Genomic DNA, 19,735 nt, shown 5'->3' on the forward strand with positions numbered 1-19,735 from the left:
TAAAAAATACTTTTGTCATCTAACATGATTACGTGTATTAGGCATTCATCATGATGCCATCAGCTTGGTAGAAAACCTCAATTTCACTTCATCCACACGGACTAGCAAAAACAACTTAAATGCCAATTCTGCTTCTATGAAAAGTCCTTGTCATGTATTTGAAAGCTTACAAATACTACTGATTTGTGGGTGCAAACATAGGGGAGACCAGAGAGTTTAAATGAGGACAGCTAAACATTTCCTGTTAGAATAAAGTACAGACTAATCATCAAAATTCTTACTTCAATTTTTCTTATTATGTCACATAATCCTCCTGTGTAACATCTGATAGAGTACAATGTGGGCAAACACTCAGAATCCAATGGGAAGGGACAACTGTAAAGTATTTTTGGATTAATGATCGGCAGATAAATCTGCCTTGGGGAGCAGTTAGGAGTCATTAGAGGTGGAATCAGATTTCAAGTGTTCTTGGCAATCAGGGCTGAGCGAGATCATGAGCCTGACAGACCACAGACCACACACATAGCCTTTCTTTGGCGGGTGGAAATGGGGATGGGGATGCAGATAAGAATACTTTGTCACAGCACCGTTATTCACGGCCTTAGGATAATTATAAATGACATATTTGGTTCTTATTCTTTTAAATCCACATCCACTGAAATACCTTACTTACCTGTCAGAGCCCATCCCTGGAGGCTGGCTAATCCCTAAATTCCCAAAGCCTGGGTTCATGCTTCCAGTTTGAGAAGGCAAGCACTCCCCCCTTCCCTCAATGAATCTGAAGTCCCTGTGCAACAAAACTACTCATTTCCCCTCAGTTGCTTCAGGGTAAAAACGTAGAAGAGATATTCACAAGGGGGAAAAGAACCAAAGGAGTGGTGGAAGTAGGGATAGAGAAGACAATAATTCTCTAAAACGAAAAGGCAAAGCTTTTTTCCCATTCTCCAAAAGATGAGCAGTATAGCAGACTGCTGTTCTTCTGAAGACAAGAACAAAACAAAAAACCCTTTAGGGTCACTTTGGGAGCCAAACAAAGAGCTCCCCCAGGACAAAAGGGCTCCAGGGGCTCCTGCTGCTGGCCCCAACATCTTTACTGAGCAAGAACCAGCTAACAAAAGGGGGGTGCAGTGTGCAGGAATCAGAGTGCCTCAGGGACAAAGCCTGCTGAATGAGATGCTTGACCTCAGATAACAAGTGGGTTAGAAGTAAATTTCTGGAGTATAATAAGGTTCACAATATCATCCCATGACACCAGAGGTGTTTTACTGGAGACTATAGGCAGCGTACCGCAGGTACCAGGTCACTAGAGGCTGAAAAGAAACTAAACAGTGGTTAAATAAATTTCAGCACTGGAGTTCACAAAGTGAAGCCAGGTGACAAATAAAATTGTTATATATTCCTCTATTCAGCAGGGGAAAAACAGTCAAATGCTCTTTGCCTTGAGAGAAATATAGCCATATCATTTGGAAACATTTGAGAGTAAGGGAGGGATGGGTGAAGGGAAAAGCATGGCTCAGATGGCACGTGCCATGTTTCTGTAGAAGTGCTTTTCTTCCTGGGGACTAAAGGGATGTGGAGAGCGCTCCGCATCTGAGAGCCTCCAGAGTAAGAACCGACAGATGATCATCTTGAAGACTGTGACAAACACTGAGCTTGCCTTTGGCCAGAGACTGAAGCCTCAAGCCCAGGATGGTGTTCTTTGGCCTCAGCTGCACAGAAGGTCAAGGAAGAAGGCCACTGTCCACTGTCCTTTTCTTTGCCAGCATCTCCTTTCTGTTCAATGAAATATTTTCCTTGGGAGGGCCAGCTTTTTTTTTCCTCTTTTTTGTTTTTGCTTCTGAAAAAAAAAAATCCTTCATCAGCTCTTCATATTTCTGTTGTCACAGATACCGTCCACAAATATAATTATCTAAATGGCTGGCTGCTGTGTGATGCTGATCCCCCACCATGATGGCTCCATGCTACTGTCAGAAACGGAGACAATAGGTTTGTGCAGAATTTGGCCATTAGGTCCAGGTAGGATATTGGGCTCAATGAGACGGCACACCTCACGAATCCCAATGTTGTTAACTGCCCATGTTTCTCCCTAGGAAGCACGCTGATGATGTTCTCAAGCACAAATATGACTTTTCTTGTTGATAGAGGTGGCACTTGCTGAGAACTGATGGCTCTTCATCAGTTAGTGCAGAGGTAGTCATGGCCTGGCATCTTTGATTGTGAGGCCCACTTAGCACTAGGGCTGTCCCACACCCAAGGAGCAAGCAGTTATCAAAGGAATTAACACTGTGGATAGGCAGAAATTCTCTTGGGCCATGTAAGAACTCCTCTACAGACAGGTAATTTCTGATGAACCTATCCCGATGACTTTCACCAAAGAGGCACCCAGGCCTATAACATCCTTAACAAAAATATGGGGAAAAAATCTCTGCAGAGCTTTTGATTCAGCCCAGTTAATTCTATTTGCTCTTCCTTAGGTCATATGGAAAGGTTGAGGAAATACAGTCTCACTTGGAAGCCACGTCTGCGTCCGGGTACGCTCCAAGGCTTGGATTGCTAAGGTGGAGAACATCTGAAGCACAACCATAATCATGGTCCAGTCTCTGAAGAAGGACTAAGGCCTAGCACCAGTGCTAGACAGCTTGCTTGGTAACTGTGCAGGATACTCAAAGAAGTAAAATGAGGTGGTCCAAGGGTGAAATGATGAAAATGCAGGCTGAAATGTGATCCAGAGCAGGGATCTCTGATGCAGAGTTCGGTGCTTGGCTGGGCCAATATTGTCAGAATTACACACAGACAGCTGGAGTCACTGGGGAGGCACATTACTGAACAGAGAGCAATGCCAGCAGAACTGTGGCTTACAGAGACATTTGAAGAGGTGATAATCCTGTGAAAACTCCCAAAGATACCTAGGTGTTTTGACACTCAAGGTTCAAGTCCAGCAAAACAAGGTGTTACGAAGGTCTTGCCAGCATGCTTAAAAACAGTTTAAAAGTAGCAGCACTGAACACATAAAATGTAAGGGGTATATCTGCCATAGTACAGTGTTTTTTGGTCCCCCCCACACCCCCCCTGCCCGTGAACCATGTATTTCCTATGGCTGGGAGGCACATACAATGGGTAGGGTTGCCGAATGAAGGCAGTTTGGTTGTTGTCAACGTAACGGTACATTTGGAATTACTTCAAGGCTCTGACTGGAGGGTATGCACCCAAAGGGAGTGCTGTCCAGCGGTCACCTTCAGGGAAACGATTAGCCCTTCCAGGCTAGTCATGCCCTCGTCTTGCCTACTCACTGAACTGTACTTGGTGTATCTTAAGCGAGACTGCACGAGCAGGGGAGTGACCAAAATGTTAATGTTCTATTCTAAATACCATGTTCAATTCATCTGGTTTTAAAAATTTGTATTTTTCAAGGTAGAAAAACTGGGACTCTTTGCTCAGGCTTTAGATGGGGCTCAGAACTGATTGTACTAAATGTGGACATCTCTCTTCTCTGAACCTTATTAAGCATGACTGCATGAAACGTCGTCATGTTAAATAACATGCTGAGGAACCCAGTTAGGGACCTATCACCCAGGGAAGCCTGATTCTTAATGGAATCCGAATTAGCCTCGCTGTCCCTCCTAATGACTGTAAATAAAGCAGGAAGTTATTGCCCAATCCACATCCCAACCAATCTCCTTTTAGAATTTATTTCTAAGGAAAGTGATATTTTAAAAGGTATGTAAAAGTGACACATTTTAAAAGGCCTCTACAATGTTGTTTGTATGTTTTTTGTTTTTTTTGGGGGGAGGAGGGTATTATTAAAAAAAGGAAAAGAGGCACAAAGCTATTTCTTCCATTACAGATGAAATCATGGAGTTGCATTTTAGGTTGGGATGAAATTAATCTTTGAAATTGAATGCCCTGGCAATGGCTATGTTGGATTCCAGGGAAGGTGGTTATTTCCCCAACACTGCCAGTGTTTGTTGAAAGCTACAATCAATTGGGAATGTTAAAAGCATTTGGTTAAGTACCATTAATAGGATGACACAAAATATTCTTCTCAATTCATAGCATGAACAGGAACTACTCTGTATTCTGCAATGTGTCCCCCCACTCCTTTTTTTTGTCTGCACAAACACTCAGACATTATCGAGATTGTAAGCATCATGGGGACAACAGAGTGTGGGGAGGATTTTACCAGTGGAGTCAGTGTCTTTATAGTTACTAATTCCATCCTCCTGGTAAGCTACCTAGTTCAGAAACACACATTAGATAGAGCTCCTTGGAAACTGGATACACACCGTATCTCCTTTCAAACCATTTGGCAACCACAGATTCCAAAGGGAGTCCATTATTTCTGACCATGAGACGCAAACTCTTAGCCACCCATATTCCAGGTTTACTGGGGCAATGAGGTACAATACAGATGGGGCTGTCCAACAACTGCAGATGGCTCGATGCCGCACAGTGGAAGCAGATATATGGAACTGAAGTTCTGCAGGATTCGTTTACGTTCTTCAGGACACTCACACATACTCACAACATCAATCAACAAAGTATTTACCTGCAAGCTGCAGGCATTCCTTATGGTGTTAGGGAGAACAGACAGAATACAACGCATATGCTCACTTCTGCAGTGAGGCAGGGCATCCCCTGCCAGCTAGCTGGAGTGGAGTGTCAGATTCAGCTCGTCTGCGCAGGCCGAGTGCGCACAGAATCCCACTGCAATCGGCAGCATCACCTTGCCTGAGTCTGCTTGAACTCTGCAGATTACACACGTGTAATCTTTTCCTGGTAGCTTGGAACATACACACCCTGCACATCTAGTGAGGGCATATACAGCAAACATACAGCAGCCATTCTTTCTTATAAGTAGGTAACAAAACATAGGTGTTTTTGTCCCAAAGCAGGATAGCTGTATGTTATGTGTAAGTGCTCAGCTGGGTATATCCCCAGGAGACCTGTGGAACAGTACAGACTAGGATTCACTGTACTCAGCAGTGCTTGGTTCATTGCAGGAAATATAGTTTACTGTGGTACGTAGTTTCGGTATGTAGCTTACTGTGGAAAGTTGGCATTTTTACATAGGGACAAAGGCAAAATCCATACTAAGTATCCACTTGGGCTATGAAGAGACACCAGATATGAAATACATCATATCTGTCTTCATTCCACACAAAACTGCACACACTGCATCCACTTGTGTGCTGTTATGGGGCCACTGTGTACACAATATACTCATCTTTGGTATAAATGGTAACATTAATAAGGCTCTTCTTTGAGAGAAGGGGCCAATTGAATGCATGTCTCCAGGGTCCACCATGAGGACTATCTCTTTTGTATATACTGGAAGAAAGAATATGTTGGGGAAATGCCTTCATTTCCAGGAAAGCTAAGAAAAAGGGAGACTTTTGAGAGGTGGGGTGTTTTTGCCCTTTTTATTTCCCCTCAGTAGGTAACCCAAGCAAGCGAGCAAACAGGGGATCTGCAGCACAGGCACAGCAGCAATCTCTCAAGCAGCACTTTCCGTAAACCTGGGTTATCATCTGGACCGGCAGCCATTTGGAATGAAGAGTCGAATCTCTGCTGCCTGCTGCACTGCAGCATGGCACACACCAGCGACCCTGGGACACTCCTCCTGCCGTGGAGGCTCCCATTGACACGTGGGCTGGGGACAGACAGAGGTTTATCCTCTTCCAATCGCCTGCAACTCACGCTGCAAGCTGAACTTGTTGGGTTTGCCACCGAAAACACAAAGCGTCCTCTGCATCTCCTGACGTATGTTTAAAAAAGCAGCAAGGCCCTTCACACATGGTTCATGTTCTTATTGTTTGCTTGAGCGTTTCTGATTTGTTGGGGGGAAGAAAAGACCCTTGATGTACGATGTTGGGCTTAACTCCCCAGAGCCCAACTCTCCCAAGGTAACTCACTGCTTCAGGGTACTTTACCTTCGTGTGGGGCTGGGTCTTGATGGAGCCGTATTCATATTTCTTCTTTCCGCTGCCTTATTAATATCTGAAAAGAATAATCAACCCATCTGTTCAATGCTACGGAATAAAAACAATATCATCAGCACATTTCAAATGAAAGCAACAACAAAAAAACTACAATGACAACCAGATGGTGTAAGAAAATCCATTCAGCAGACACACTGTCACTTGGGCAATTTTTATTAAGTTACGGCAGTACATTGTTATGGCTTGGTAAGGAATGTACTTCAGTTTTCTAGTGAACACATAATTCATGTAAAACAGATTACGTCAATGCATTAACACTGCTCCACGCTCTAAACCTAACACCTGCCCCCTCCGAAAGGGGAAAAGGTTATTTTCTAAACTATTGGGAGAGCCAGCTGTAAGATTCTTTTTTGAAGGGAGAAAAGTGGGAGAAAGGTAAGGAGAGAGAGTGTTAAAAAAAAGAGCAAAGGCAAATACTTCCATTTTATGTTAAAAAGTAAAAGCTGGACTCCATTGTCTCAAAAGTTCCAATATTCCATGAAGCAGGGCCTCCTTTCAGTGTGCCTTGCACTGTATTCCAGTGGACAGAATCTTTTGGAATGAGGTGTAGGAAAGAAATGGATTAATTTTTTTTTTAAACAAAGTATATGACATGTTAACATCTATAACCCTCACAGATAAGTACCTAAGAATAAGAAGTGGCATTTGGTATAGTAGGGTTAGGTAATAAAACACTTCTCATAACAAGTTTTCATCAGAGAGGCCTGGAGTATACAACTAGGTAAGGGAGAACAGTGGAACCATATAAAACTTATAGAAAAGCCAATTTGTGAAATTAAAGCCTGCTTGCTGAAGACAAAACAAACCAGCTTTGCAAAAATTGAAGTGAATATAAAGACACCATGTACAAATAAGAATTGAAGTATCTAAAGAAATGTGATAATCTATGCCCAAAGATAACACCTGATAATTTTATATGGCTCAAAGATACATAAATGCATTAAAAGTTTCATACTTTAGTTGAGAGAAATAAAACTGCTTCCTGCTGCAGTGTAGTCTGTTCCCCTTGTTCCATATTAAGCAAATGATATTGTGTCTAATGACATTTAATGGTATTAAGCACATACATAATTAGAGTGCTTTAAAATAGTAATTATGTATTTTAAAAATTCCAACTAGAATCCTATCACGTGAAAGACCACAGTAAAACTTAACAGGTCTGGTATAGCCTTTATCCTGCTACGTTGTCAACTTTTGAGTTCCTGTTCAAGTGAGGATGATCTTCAACCCCATTTTAAGTCTGAAGTCTCTTTCTATTATGCCTAGGAGAAGAATGTCTTTTGACAAAACTGAAAGTTACATAACCTAAATAGTCAGAGCAGCATATTTTAAGTTGCCTCTTACCTTTTCAATTAAGCAGACACAAGTTATAATCCTTTTATTTTATTTTTTTCCCTACGCCGTCGCCGGCGACTCACGGTAGCCCAGCTCCAGGTCGAGCTGTTGTTCAGCATCTTAGCTGTAGAGGGCAGTGTCACTGGCCCTCATATGTGGGATCCGAACCGGGGACCTCTGGCGTCCCAAGCCAGTTCTTAACCATCGCGCCACTCGGCCGGCCCATAATCCCTTTATTTTTAAACAATCAGGAAATATTTTCTATGTGGGACTTGGCCAGTAATATCTGACCATGGCTTTGGTACTTACTGCACATGGCATTTTCACAATTTACAACCCTTAAAATTCACTAACATCTGAATTACATATTATATAATGTTAGGCCCTACAGTTAATACCTAGTGCTTTTATACATAATTGTGACTATCAATTCATGTTTAGAAGGGCCTACTGACCTAATCTGCTCACTTACTTTGTACTGCTTTCTAATATAGGGTGACTATGATTCAGAGAGAAATGTGATGTCCTTGATTATTTAAGTAGTTTTCAAAGTATCTGTGGAATACACTGGTGGTGGTGCAAAGATTTCTCTCAAATAAGTACCACATTTTCCAGCAGGATTCCATTTATTATTATATAAACTTGTGATTAAAGAACATTCGTCTCAACACTGACTTGACCTGGCTAACATTTATGTGAGAGTACAGACATATGGTATTACTTGAATTAGTTTCTATTAATGCTATTGGGTTGCTAGAAAAGTCGCATTTTTGCAACAAAAAACACAGAAAGAATACGTCATGTCTTTTCCGACAACCTAATACATAATTTGCCCTCATTATATGAAAAGGACTATTACACTGCATAATTATTGGGTTGTCGGAAAAGTCATGATGTATTTTTTCTATGTTTTTTGTTGCAAAAATGCGTCATGACTTTTCCGACAACCCAATATATCCAGTTCTGTGAGTGCTTACACATAGGACTGGGGAGACCACAGTAGTCATATATTATATACCTTTGGGTCAAAGCTGGTTCTAGTTAGAATGAAGGAGGTAAATAGTTTACTTTGAAGTTGGTGAAATTTTTGGGCAATTATTTGAAAGATTACTTAAAAATTCAAGATTATATCTTTAAACCATTTTGATAGTAATTTGCCTCCTACTATCTATTTTCATTGAACAATCCAGAACAATTGTATTTGGATGGTGTGACTTACATGTCTTCTGCAAAAAAAGAGAACGCTCAGATCATTTTCTCAAGTTAAGGGGTTAGCAGACTTTTAGTGTGGTAGTCAAATGTTTTTTGTTTTTTTTTTTACCCCTATTTCACAGTTCCTTAAATCTTCATTTTGGGTGAGATATGGAGAAAATGAGACCTGGAAATTTTCGATAGTATCACTGCCATCCAAGAGGAATGCTCAGGTTAAGATAGGGTTTGGGGCTTTTCAGAGAGTTATGAAAACAAAACAGTCATCACCACCAATTCCCATAAACAACAAAATCCTAACATACATGCACACAGAACTTTAAAAAAACCTATGAGTTCAGAAATACAAGAATAGAGAAGCTACCACAAGTACAAATAACTTCAGGGAGCTCATTGCAGTATAGCAAAGAATTAGAATCAAGAAAAAAAACCCTTGCCGCATCCCATTTTTTTTGTCATACTATTTGAAAACACATCAATTGGAGGGTCATTTGAGCAAGTTTCTCTTTGAAAATGCAAATATTGGAACTTGTAAAGGGGGCTTTTGCATTAATTAGTTGAATAAGATTACTTTCTTCCTAAATCCTTACAGAGCTATATAATCTACACCAAGGAAACAGAAACAATATTAATGTAAAGGAGAAGGGAAAAAAAGATGGGAAGACAATTTGAAATGCAAGTTTTTTTTTTGTTTTTTTTTTTAGCTGAGCCATCCTGCCACCTGTTGGCAGCTCAGCAGCTGATCAGCTCGGGCTGGACTCGAACCGCTGTTGCTCAGAGCTCAAACTCTTGAGCGAGCTCTTAACCAACTGAGCCACTCGGCCAGCCCGATAGGAAGACAATTTGAGGAACTTTTCTGAACATTAAGTAACCCATAATTTGAGAGAATTTAATCAAGAGGGTAGTGGCAACTTGGGAGTCTCCAAGGAAAGGTGGAATGCCTCCTCTGCATGGAAAAGGGAAGAAATGGTGCTTCTTCCTCCTGCTATATTTTATCCCAGCCCAAAGTCAGTCTCTTAGTGTCTCTTCCATTTAAGCTTGGTTGGCACTTCCATATTTTGTTAGTCATATTAGCATTGTGAATACCATTCAAAATCACCATCACCACGAGGTGCTTAACCTTGGCCTGAATATCTATGATTTGCAAGAGGTCTTCTGAAAACAGTTAAAAGCACTTCTCAAATAAGGATTTTTAGACAAGAAAAACAGCATCAATTGAAGAGATTTACATAAAAGGAAAAAAAAAACCCACGGAAAATAATCTAGAAAACATGATGTTATACAGGAAGTGGCAGAGCTGCTTTAAATCATAAAAGAATGGGGTAAAGAACTCCTAAAGAAAGACACAATGCCTAATCTACAATTTTATTTTATACTAATATGCCAGACAAGGTTCACACAATGGCTCTTGGATAATGCTATAAATAAACATGCGTGGTTCATTCACAGTACCGAGAACTGCTTTGGTCTATCTTTTTAATTGTACCATCATAAAATAATTCTTTTTACCTTAAAACCAATTTTTTATACTCCAAGCTATCGCAATGGAAAACAATGAGGACTATTCTGAACAAGTGTAGTATGAGCCACAGCACTTAGTGACAGAACCACCTGTTGAAAGAATCCAGAAGCCTGTACAATTTCAATAAGTGCTCACAAATGAAACAAAACTCCCCAAAAGGCTTAGCTAAAAACCAACTAACAATCAGGTATCAATCACTATATTGGAAATAAATGATGATAAAGACAATGACACTTGGAAAACCATCCTGACAAGAACAGGACTTCTCACTTAAACTATACTTATGAAGATGACTTTGATGGTATTTTAACAGCAGGGATATTATAACAAGTTATACTGTAACTAGTCAGGGACAAGAGAATGCTCTGCTTTAACCTCTAAGTTCATTTTGAAAACTATGTATTCCCTCATTTTTGATTATCTGTTTCATTCTAATTAAAATAATTATTATATGTTTAACTGTATGAGAATATTATCCCTGGGAACAGAAATGGGGGAAACAATGATAACTTACATTTCCAGAATGCTTACTCCGTTCCAGAGCCTGTACTAAGAACATTATGTGCATTCTCTCATTCAATCCTTTCTACAACTCTTCGGAGTTAAGTGCTATTACGATCTCTATTTTGCAAATGAGGAAATCTTGAGGTTTTGAGAAATTGACTTATCTGAGGCCCCATAATGATCAGGAGGCAGAGCTAGGGCTCAAGCCCAGGTCTGTCTGACACTCGAGTGCTTAAACATTATGTTATGCTGCCTCCAACAGGGAGTGGAAAGACAGTTTCCATTTTTAACACCTGTGCTGGGATTCCCTGATAAAATACTGATGGAACCTGGAAAAGGCCCACTCTACGCTGGTCACTCTGATGGTTCAAGTGCCCCAGACACCTAAGAGGGTAGGGCCTCCCTATTCAATTACCACTTCAATTTCTATCACCTCAAACTACTGGGTTGTTGGAAAAGTCATGACACATTTTTGCAATGAAAAACATAGAAAAAATACGTTATGACTTTCCCAACAACCCAATACAATGTTTCTGGCTTTTGCTTCTGACATTCTATTCCAGCGGTTCTCAACCTGTGGGTCGCGACCCCTTTGGGGGTCGAACGACCCTTTCACAGGGGTCGCCTAAGACCATCGGAAAACAAAAAGATATTTACATTACGATTCATAACAGTAGCACAATTACAGTTATAGAGTAGCAACGAAAATAATTTTATGGTTGGGGGTCACCACAACATGAGGAACTGTATTAAGGGGTTGCGGCATTAGGAAGGTTGAGAACCGTTGTAATATTTGTTTCAACTCTTCAGACAAAAATTCTCTATCAAAATTTTAATTCCTGCGCTTTTTACTTCTTCCAAGGAAAAAGCACTTGGCTGGTATCAGCAAATATGAGTTCTAGTCCTACAAGGGGAGCGGGGAGGATTGGATTTAGTCAAGTCACTTGATTTATCTGAACCTGAGAACACAAATATTCTACCTGTGTTAGTTATGCTGATTCAAGGAGACTATCAGCTAAGAGAAAAAAAACTCACTTATTTGTATTCACAAGGTTGAGTTAATCTAAATTAGTAAAAAAGTCTGAGCTACAAAATATTAAAATGCAGGTTTATTTAAAACAGGTAAAACTTCAACTAAACTGTACAAGTGGAGATCCTTAGAGACCTATATCAATGAACTCGAAAAGGACTGTCATAATCAGCACATCAAGTGCTTCTGTGCCTACTGTGTCACACTGTACTAGGTCTTAGACATATGGAAATATAAGGCTAAAGTCTCTGCCTTAAAGGAGTTCATTGTTTTTTTTTGTTTTGTTTTGTTTTTTAAGCTGAGCCATCCTGCCACCTGTTGGCAGCTTAGCGGCTGCTCAGCTCGGGCTGGGAATCAAACCACTGTTGCTCAGAGCTCAAACTCTTGAGTGAGCTCTTAACTAACTGGGCCACTTGGCCAGCCCCTAGGAGTTCATTGTTTAATGAAGGAAAGAGGCACCTGTACACAGATAATCACAATATAATCTAAAGTGGGATTATGGAAGCGATATGAAGGCCCAACTATGGGCGTCTGTATGGCAGGGGGGAGGAGCAGGCCAGAGGGGAGACTGGGAAGAACAGGGGGCAGGGGGGAGGTGGGGAAGGCCCAAAGTAACATTTAAACTGAGTCCTCAAGGATGAGTAGTTTACCAAAAAGACAGAAGTCATTCCAGCACATGCAAAAGTAAAGGAAAGGTATGAAGGACATAAGTTAGAAATACTATAAGGAAGTTTGATGTAGGGAATGGGGGGAATAGTAGCAGGAAAAGAGAGAGGAACTACAGATGCAAACCAGAGTTAGGCTAGACCACAAAAAAACCTCGCTATGGAAAAGGAAAAAATTGGTGGCAAGCAGGCCTGGCTATGAACTGATCTCCAATAAATACAGTCTCAGTGAAGCCAAATAATGAAGGCTTACTGTATGTATTTTATCCAAAAAAGGGAGGAAGGAGTATTTAAAATGCTGTCCATTATAATGACACTGCAGAAAACAAGTGGGAGAAAGTATTTAGAAGGTTATGATTTTACCTTTGATAAAGGGATATAACAAACTGATAGCCAGAGGCATCAGTAATGCATAACCAACAATCTATTAGTTCAACTCACTGTTCAGGAAGAAACAGACAACCAACCACCCTTCCTTATTTTTTTCTTGTATTTTTTAGAAATTTAATTGTGGTAAAAATCCCACAATACACAATTTATCATCTTAACCATTTTAAAACATATTCAGTAGCGTTAAATATATTCACACTGTTGTGCAACAGACCTTCAGAACTTTTCATCTTGCAAAACTAACTCTCCACATCCATTAAACATCTCCCCATTTCCCTGTCATTTAAATGTTTATTCTTTTCATTCTCACATCACATTTGATGAAGATATATCAACACCACCTAAGATGGTTAAAAAATCAGATTCCCAGGCCCTGTCTCAAACTTTTGGAATCTGAGGATTGAGCCTGGGAATCTATATTTTAACAAGTTTCTTAGGGGATTCTTGGCAGGTATTTGGGAACTACTACTCTATTATCTATTTATCCCTATCGTGTATCCGTAACATGTACTTAGGTCTTCTATTCAGAAACCTCTCTAAACTCCTGTATTCAAGGGGAAATAACTCATAAACATAATCTGCTACAAAAAAAATATCACAATGGTTAAAATCTGTAAATGTATAATCCCGGAAAATGATACAGAAGCATAATCACATGGCTACCTCTAAAGGAAATGGAATCATGAACCCAAGTTTTCATAGTGCAAAAGGTAATAATATTCAATTATAAGGTCAGTCCCCCTACTCCCAGGAGTGTGCAGTGCACCAGTTCTCTTCAATTCCATTTGATCATTTAAAAAGTATCCTGAACATTTAAGCTTCTTTTTCCAATTATGTATTTGTAAAATGACAGGAAACATATTAAACATTGAGTTTGCCACTTTTTGATAGGATGTTAGCCACTTCTTTGGCTAATAAAGGGCAAACTGTCAACTAAAGTTCTCTAAATTCTGCAAACTAGAGCTGTCAGTATTTTGCTGGCAGAGGCTAGAACTCCTGCTTCTTCTGAGGCGTTTTGTTTTCATATCTACATGCAGCTCTTTGCAAAAAGAGAATAATGGCCACACATATAATTTCACATCCACACCATTAAAAGCAAATCTAAATTTAATAAGCAGATCATGGGATCTTGGTAGGTCTGCTTTCTTTGTTCTCAAGAAGGTGAAAGCATCCTACTGAATGGAAGGAATTAAAATACTGAAAATGCCACAGATATTCTAACTATTCCTATTACCTCTAGTTCAAATTATGAAGCCAAAAGCATTTGATAGTTAAACTAAGGTCTTGCTTAATTAAAATAAATCCATTAACATAAACCCAACCATAAACCAGTTGTCAATCTCTATTAGTAATCTGGGATATGAATAGATTAGTACTAGAATCTGCTTCAATCTCTTATTTCCAGTGAAAACTCATTTTCTAAAGTCCTAAATAAGGGGTTCTCAAACTTTGATGTACATAAAACCACAGGGGTGGCTTTTAAAAGGCAGATTCCCTGGCCCTCACCTCCAGAGACCAGTCAGTTGGGCGTGGGGGGTAGGGAGCTGCATTCAAGGATCTGTCTTTCCAATAAACTGTTCTAGTGACTGATGCTGTCCTAATGTAAGTTTCCCAAAGGCTGCCAGAGGTTCAGTTACACGTTCATAATCTTAAATTTTAAAACTGAACCAAATCATGTTTTCCCTACTTTTTCTTTTGGATGTCAAAAATAATTTTTGAAGAGATTAAAAGTAAACTTCTTGTATCATATCTGACCTTAAATACATGTTATTATTACCTTAATCTCCAATTACATAATTAAGTATACTCATTTAAAGCCAAATTACTTATAAAGCTCTTCAAAGCTTGCCCACTAGCTGCAGGGTCAACCAAATCTTCAGCAACTGAATCATTCCGATCCAAAACAGGGGACCACTGAAATTATTTTAGAGCTAAAGTTATAAGACATTCTGCTTTATAGCTGATCTCTAATGCAACTTAAGTTGCCCTGATCCTTGCCTGAAGTTGTTGGTCTTTATATAGGTCAACAATAATGTTGTTTTGAACATGAAATAAAGGGAAAGGTGTCTTATGGTCTGGAAAGTTGTGATTCTTTGAGGGGAATTATTTTCTTAACATAAAAGTAATTGGTCCACTTGACTATTATCTCTTATGCTTTTAGTGATAGGATAAAGAATGAAAATGACCATCCCTATAAATATTCATATCTGGTGGTAATAAAACCACTATTTAAAAAGCAGCAGGCATGCTGGTATTATATATTTAGCTGTCAGTGTACTTCATATTTCCCTAATGTGCTGCTGCTTCAGACAGTGGCCTCACCCCGCTCCTTTCATTAATGCCCATCATTAATGAGAGTAACATAGAGGGTCATTGCCCTTTTAACTTCTTGACAGTTTACTTAAACTCTGCTTAAGCTGAATAGTCTAGACAAATGTGTATGCTGTTTACAGGACAAATCTCTTGAAACAAAAAGCTAACTGAGCTTTAAAAGCACTTGTCTCCAAGATACACAGTAATCAGTAAACCACAAGATACAGAGAAGAAGCAGTACAGCAGAAAGAGTAGTTTTGGGGAGCATTGGTATTTCCATGTTCTTAGTAAGACATGCAGCATGATATTTTCCTCTTGGACATCTACATTGCACATGTTTAGCGTTAAAGCCTTTGAGAAGTTCTGGACTAAGGACACCGTTTTACCTCAGAATGTCCCAATTTTGCTTATCATGAAATCTTTATCTTCAGTAATGCCTTGAATGCGTTCTACTAAATATGTGATTTGAGCAAGAAATCGAACCTCTTTGAGCCATTATTTCCTCATATGCAAAAAAGATAATAATACCAGTCTATTTTATCTCACAAGATGACTCACAGGAGAAAATGCGTTGGTATTCGTAAATCATATGCATTGCTGGTTATATGTTATCATTACCACTAAGAGTAATAGTGAATTTAGACATTTCGTTCTTCATGGGAATAAAAAAAAATAGCTAAAGGGAATAAGATATTAAATATATTTCCTCCAAATGTTTTTCATTCTTAAAAGCACAACTAAATTTCAGTAATTCTCACAGTAGTTAACAAGCCATACGAGGTACTGCCATCTGCAGGACACAGAGACAGAAGACTTGCAAACGTTATTTAAAATGAAGTTTCAAACTATCAGGCACTTTTCATTAGACTTCTTAACCCTTTCAAAAAGATGTTTATTCTTAACTTTTGAGCACTGGTAGACGAGGCTCTGTTTGCTGATGTTCTGCGACTGACTCTTGAGTAAAACAAATTCTCATTCCTCCTCTACAAAGGACTGCTGCTTAGAAATGTGAAGACAATTACCTTAACCTTATGTAAGTTCTACACTGTGCTCATATCAAAGTAATCCCAAAGAATGTATATATTTTTTTATATAGCCGTTGAGAAAAAAAACCCTTGAATGGCCTGAGCTTTTTCAGTTATCTTTCAATGAATTGAAGTAATTCTGCTCTCTCACACATAAAAACAGAGCTTATGAACAGATTACAAATAGAACAAACTCGACTGTCAGCTCATAAGTAAGTTAATTTGTCAATGCCTCCTTTCAACACGTGGTGTTCAAGGAGGCATGGGATACTGAGCAACCGGCAACTAGAAAACTTCCTTCCACTTGCAGTATGGTTTCTCCAGCACATTCTATAAGGAGAATCACTGTTTCTATGTTTTAGGTTAAAAGATTTTGTCAGGGGTTTCAAAGAATATCTGGAGGGTGACAGATGAGCTAAAAGAAAGGTAAAGAAACCGGAACGAAGGAAGAAACTGTTACAGCAAATAGCCAAGTGATCTCCGATGCCCACCAATGCACAGTTTGGGCTTTACTGGTTTGGAAAAAAAAAAAAATCAACATGAAAGTTAGTTTTCACACCCAGACTGAGTCACACAGAAAACATTAAATCTCTAGTTGTCAAGAACTCAAAACTGCTCCACCAGCGTTTGCAGAAACATCATTTTATGAACTGGAAGTTGACGACCGCACCACAATGCAACAAGAAAACTAAGGCGGCACGTCGGGTGCACCTGAGCGGACAAGTTCCTGCAGTGACCTGGGACTACCGTTTTGTACGTCAATAATGAGAACAGTTTACACTGAGAAAGCTTGTAATATTAGTTATCATCCCCGAAGATCCTGGGGCATATTTCGGAGAATCTGCTATGCCTCAGGGAAGAATTCTGCGCAGAGCGAAAGCCAGAAGGACAATTAACCCCCACACTCCTAGGGAAGCGTTTCCCAAAGCGTGGAATGCAGAATAATTTCAGGAGGAACAAGGACGCACTGTTTATTTCAATAAATCGGCGTTTATTTTTTTATGAGCATTAGAGAAATAACTGGCTTCCATTATACGGTTTGTGATTTACGTTTCCACCTTAAACAAATATATTTAAGAAACGGGGGGGGGGAGTGTTTAAAGGAAAAAAAAATTAACATTTGGTAAATCAACAGCAGTACAGATGGTACTCGGACATAAAGGTGCAACGCGAGAGCCTGGAATTTGGGGAACGCCGTCCTAAAAAAAGCAACCTGGCGGGGGTTGGCCGGGAGTGGAAAGTGCCATGGACGAGGACACGGGAGAGCCAGCAGCTCTGTCGCTAATCTCCGGGGTAACCGCGACATAGTTTCTTTCCCCGTTCTCTAAGGGCCCGGGGTCCGCGTTATAAAATGGGTGGGGGTGTCACACGACAAGGGAGACGCCTCGAGGATGCTGTCGAGGGGCCGCGAGGCGGCGGCGGTCAGGGACAGCGCTTGGTTGGCCGCACGGCACTGTGAGGCGGCCCGCCACGACCCGGGTTCGAATCTCGACTGCGCCACCGACGCGCTGGGAACCCGCAAGCCGAATGACTGCATCATTTTGAGAAGGAAGCGCAGGGTGTGCAGCCCTGCCCTACGGAGAAGCCTGGAGGGCTAATGTCGGCGATTCGCGCAGATAGGAGGCTGCGGCGCGGCGCAGCGGGACCTGAGCCCACCCCCAGCCGCCCCGAATGGCCGGGCCTGGGCCTGACAGGAGCCAGAGGAGGCCGCGCCCCGCACCGGGCATGCGCAGCCCCCGCGCGCACCCGGAGACAGCCCAGGCCGCGGTCGCGGTCGCGGTCGCGCTTTTGAGCGGGCCCTCCCGCCTCAGCTTCCCCATCAGGCCCGTGTCCACCTCAACCGCCTGCCCGTCAGACCCCCGCCTCGACGGACGGCCACCGCTTCCCGGCACTCACCGCTACCAGCGCGGCGGGCTCCCGGCCGCTCCTTCGCCTCAGGCCCGCCGCCGCCGCCGCCTCCGCCTCAGCCCACCTGCCCGCCGTAGGACAAAGGCGCCACCAACCGACCGGCGCGGGCACGAGGCAATGGCGGTCAGGGCGGAGAGTGGGGGCAGAGGGCGCGCACGCAGCGGCAGGCGCGGCAATGTCGCAAGAGCGCGCAGGTTTACGGCAGGGCCGAGTTGGGGGGTGTCGAGCTCCTTAGCAATGAGGGTTGAGGAAGTGGTTACCCGGCGGCAGTTGAGAACGCGAGGACTTTGCCTAGTAAGGGTGTCGCCGGCGGGGGTTGCGTCCCGAGGCCGAGTCTCTCCTCCCCGAAGGGCTTTGCCTTCCTTCTAATGTTCAGAGCGCCTTCCTTTCTCTGTGAAAATAGGCCATTTAAACCCTAAAATACATTGATTTAGTCTTGCATAAAATTAAACCAAACCCGAAAAATCTTAGGGTGTATTGGAGAAATATAAATACATTTTATATAAGGAACAAGGAGAGCAGACAGGTAGAGAAAATGTTTTATTTACATGTACATTTAAACCGGCTGTGTATGTGATTTATTAGTTTCACTGACAAGAGGCAAAAAGGCTTCGGTGATATAGTCACAGGTTCTTCTTGAGTTATTTATTTTTCTTGGAATAGCCAATGTCAAAAATAAATTTCCCAGAATGTAAATGTTGACTGAAGCCGTGTAAAATGTTATCTTGTTCATTTAACCTGCAGCATGTACTTGGCGCAGGGAATGGGATGTGCTCGCACGGTTGTAAATACATTGCCACAGCTGTTGCTAAATAAATCAAGTAGGCTCTTTTTATTAGTTAGGAGACGCCTCAGACCCCATGGGGTCTAGTTTTTCTTCCTTGTGAACTGTGCCAAGTAAAAATGGTGGCTGTGGAATTTGCACGGCGCAGGAAGTCCGATTTCTTTGACATCCATTCATACGTCCACTCCTTCACTCATCGAATGGAGTGTTTATTATACAACCTATGAGGTGGCCCTATGATTTATTTTACACTTAACTTGCTAAGTGCGATCCTGAGCAAATGCAGACCCATCTCTGCTATCGTGGAGACTGCTGGCGAGCGGAGAGATAGAATTAGGTGAATGATCACACTTGAGCGTGTAATTGCAAACAGGTAAATACTTGAAGGAAAGAAATAGGGATGCACTCTATTATCCAGTTTTTCTTCTTGTGAATTGTGCAGAGTGTGTCCGCAAATGCCTATGAGAAGGTACACTTGGCCTTCAGACCCTTACCGTAATTCACAGTGGCACCTGGAAAAATGGAAGCTGGGTGGTTTTTTCCCACCTCTGCTGAGAGAGCTCCTGGAGGCAGATAGGGACTTCTACTCCTGGAGATTTTTTTTCCTTTACTTGCCTCCAGGTTGTTCACACACTCTAAGTGAGACTTTTCAGGATTTTGTGGACTCACCTGCTTTCCTGGTATACCTTTGTGGGGCAGGTTAAGAATCACACATGACTCACTCAGTTCAGAATCTTCTGTTTCTTTCCTTGGTTACTCCCTTTTTGATGCTTATGCCATAAAATTGTACCCTTTTTGTCATTTGGTTGAATTAATTGTCTTAATTAATTTTTGATATCTTTTAACTTATTTTATTTTATTATTATTATTTTAAAAGATTTTTATTGGGGAATTGGGGGATGGGAACAGTGCTGGGAAATTGGGGGAAGGGGAACAGACAAGTTGCTGTCCTTTTGTTCTTCAGTCTAGTTGAGGACGTTGCTTCACTGGCCCAAGTTGGCACCATCATTGCGCTCTTCCCGGGTGAGGCAGATCAGTCGCTGGCTTCTGG

The 19,735-nt window shown here is 41.3% G+C and overlaps 1 protein-coding gene across 5 annotated transcripts in view; it reads right to left on the minus strand.

The window, feature by feature from the left end:
- Window positions 1–18,398, minus strand: part of NCOA5 (nuclear receptor coactivator 5) — a 29,179-nt gene extending 10,781 nt beyond the window's left edge. The window contains exons 1-3 of one of the 5 annotated variants that reach the window (XM_019637038.1): window positions 17,889–18,398; window positions 6,421–6,530; window positions 5,931–5,997 (exon numbers count right to left, since the gene is read on the minus strand). In XM_019637038.1, the coding sequence (XP_019492583.1) occupies window positions 5,931–5,968 (38 nt within the window). In that variant the 5' untranslated portion in view covers window positions 5,969–5,997; window positions 6,421–6,530; window positions 17,889–18,398. Of the gene's footprint in view, window positions 1–1,657; window positions 1,850–5,697; window positions 5,828–5,930; window positions 5,998–6,420; window positions 6,531–17,888 lie in introns of those variants that run through there. The other 4 variants (XM_019637037.1, XM_019637036.1, XM_019637039.1 and 1 more) reach the window with 4 other exon arrangements.
- Between the last annotated feature and the right edge of the window lie 1,337 nt (window positions 18,399–19,735).

Source organism: Hipposideros armiger, unplaced genomic scaffold (genome assembly GCF_001890085.2).
Source record: "Hipposideros armiger isolate ML-2016 unplaced genomic scaffold, ASM189008v1 scaffold_31, whole genome shotgun sequence".
In the NCBI taxonomy this organism is placed as follows: domain Eukaryota; kingdom Metazoa; phylum Chordata; class Mammalia; order Chiroptera; family Hipposideridae; genus Hipposideros; species Hipposideros armiger.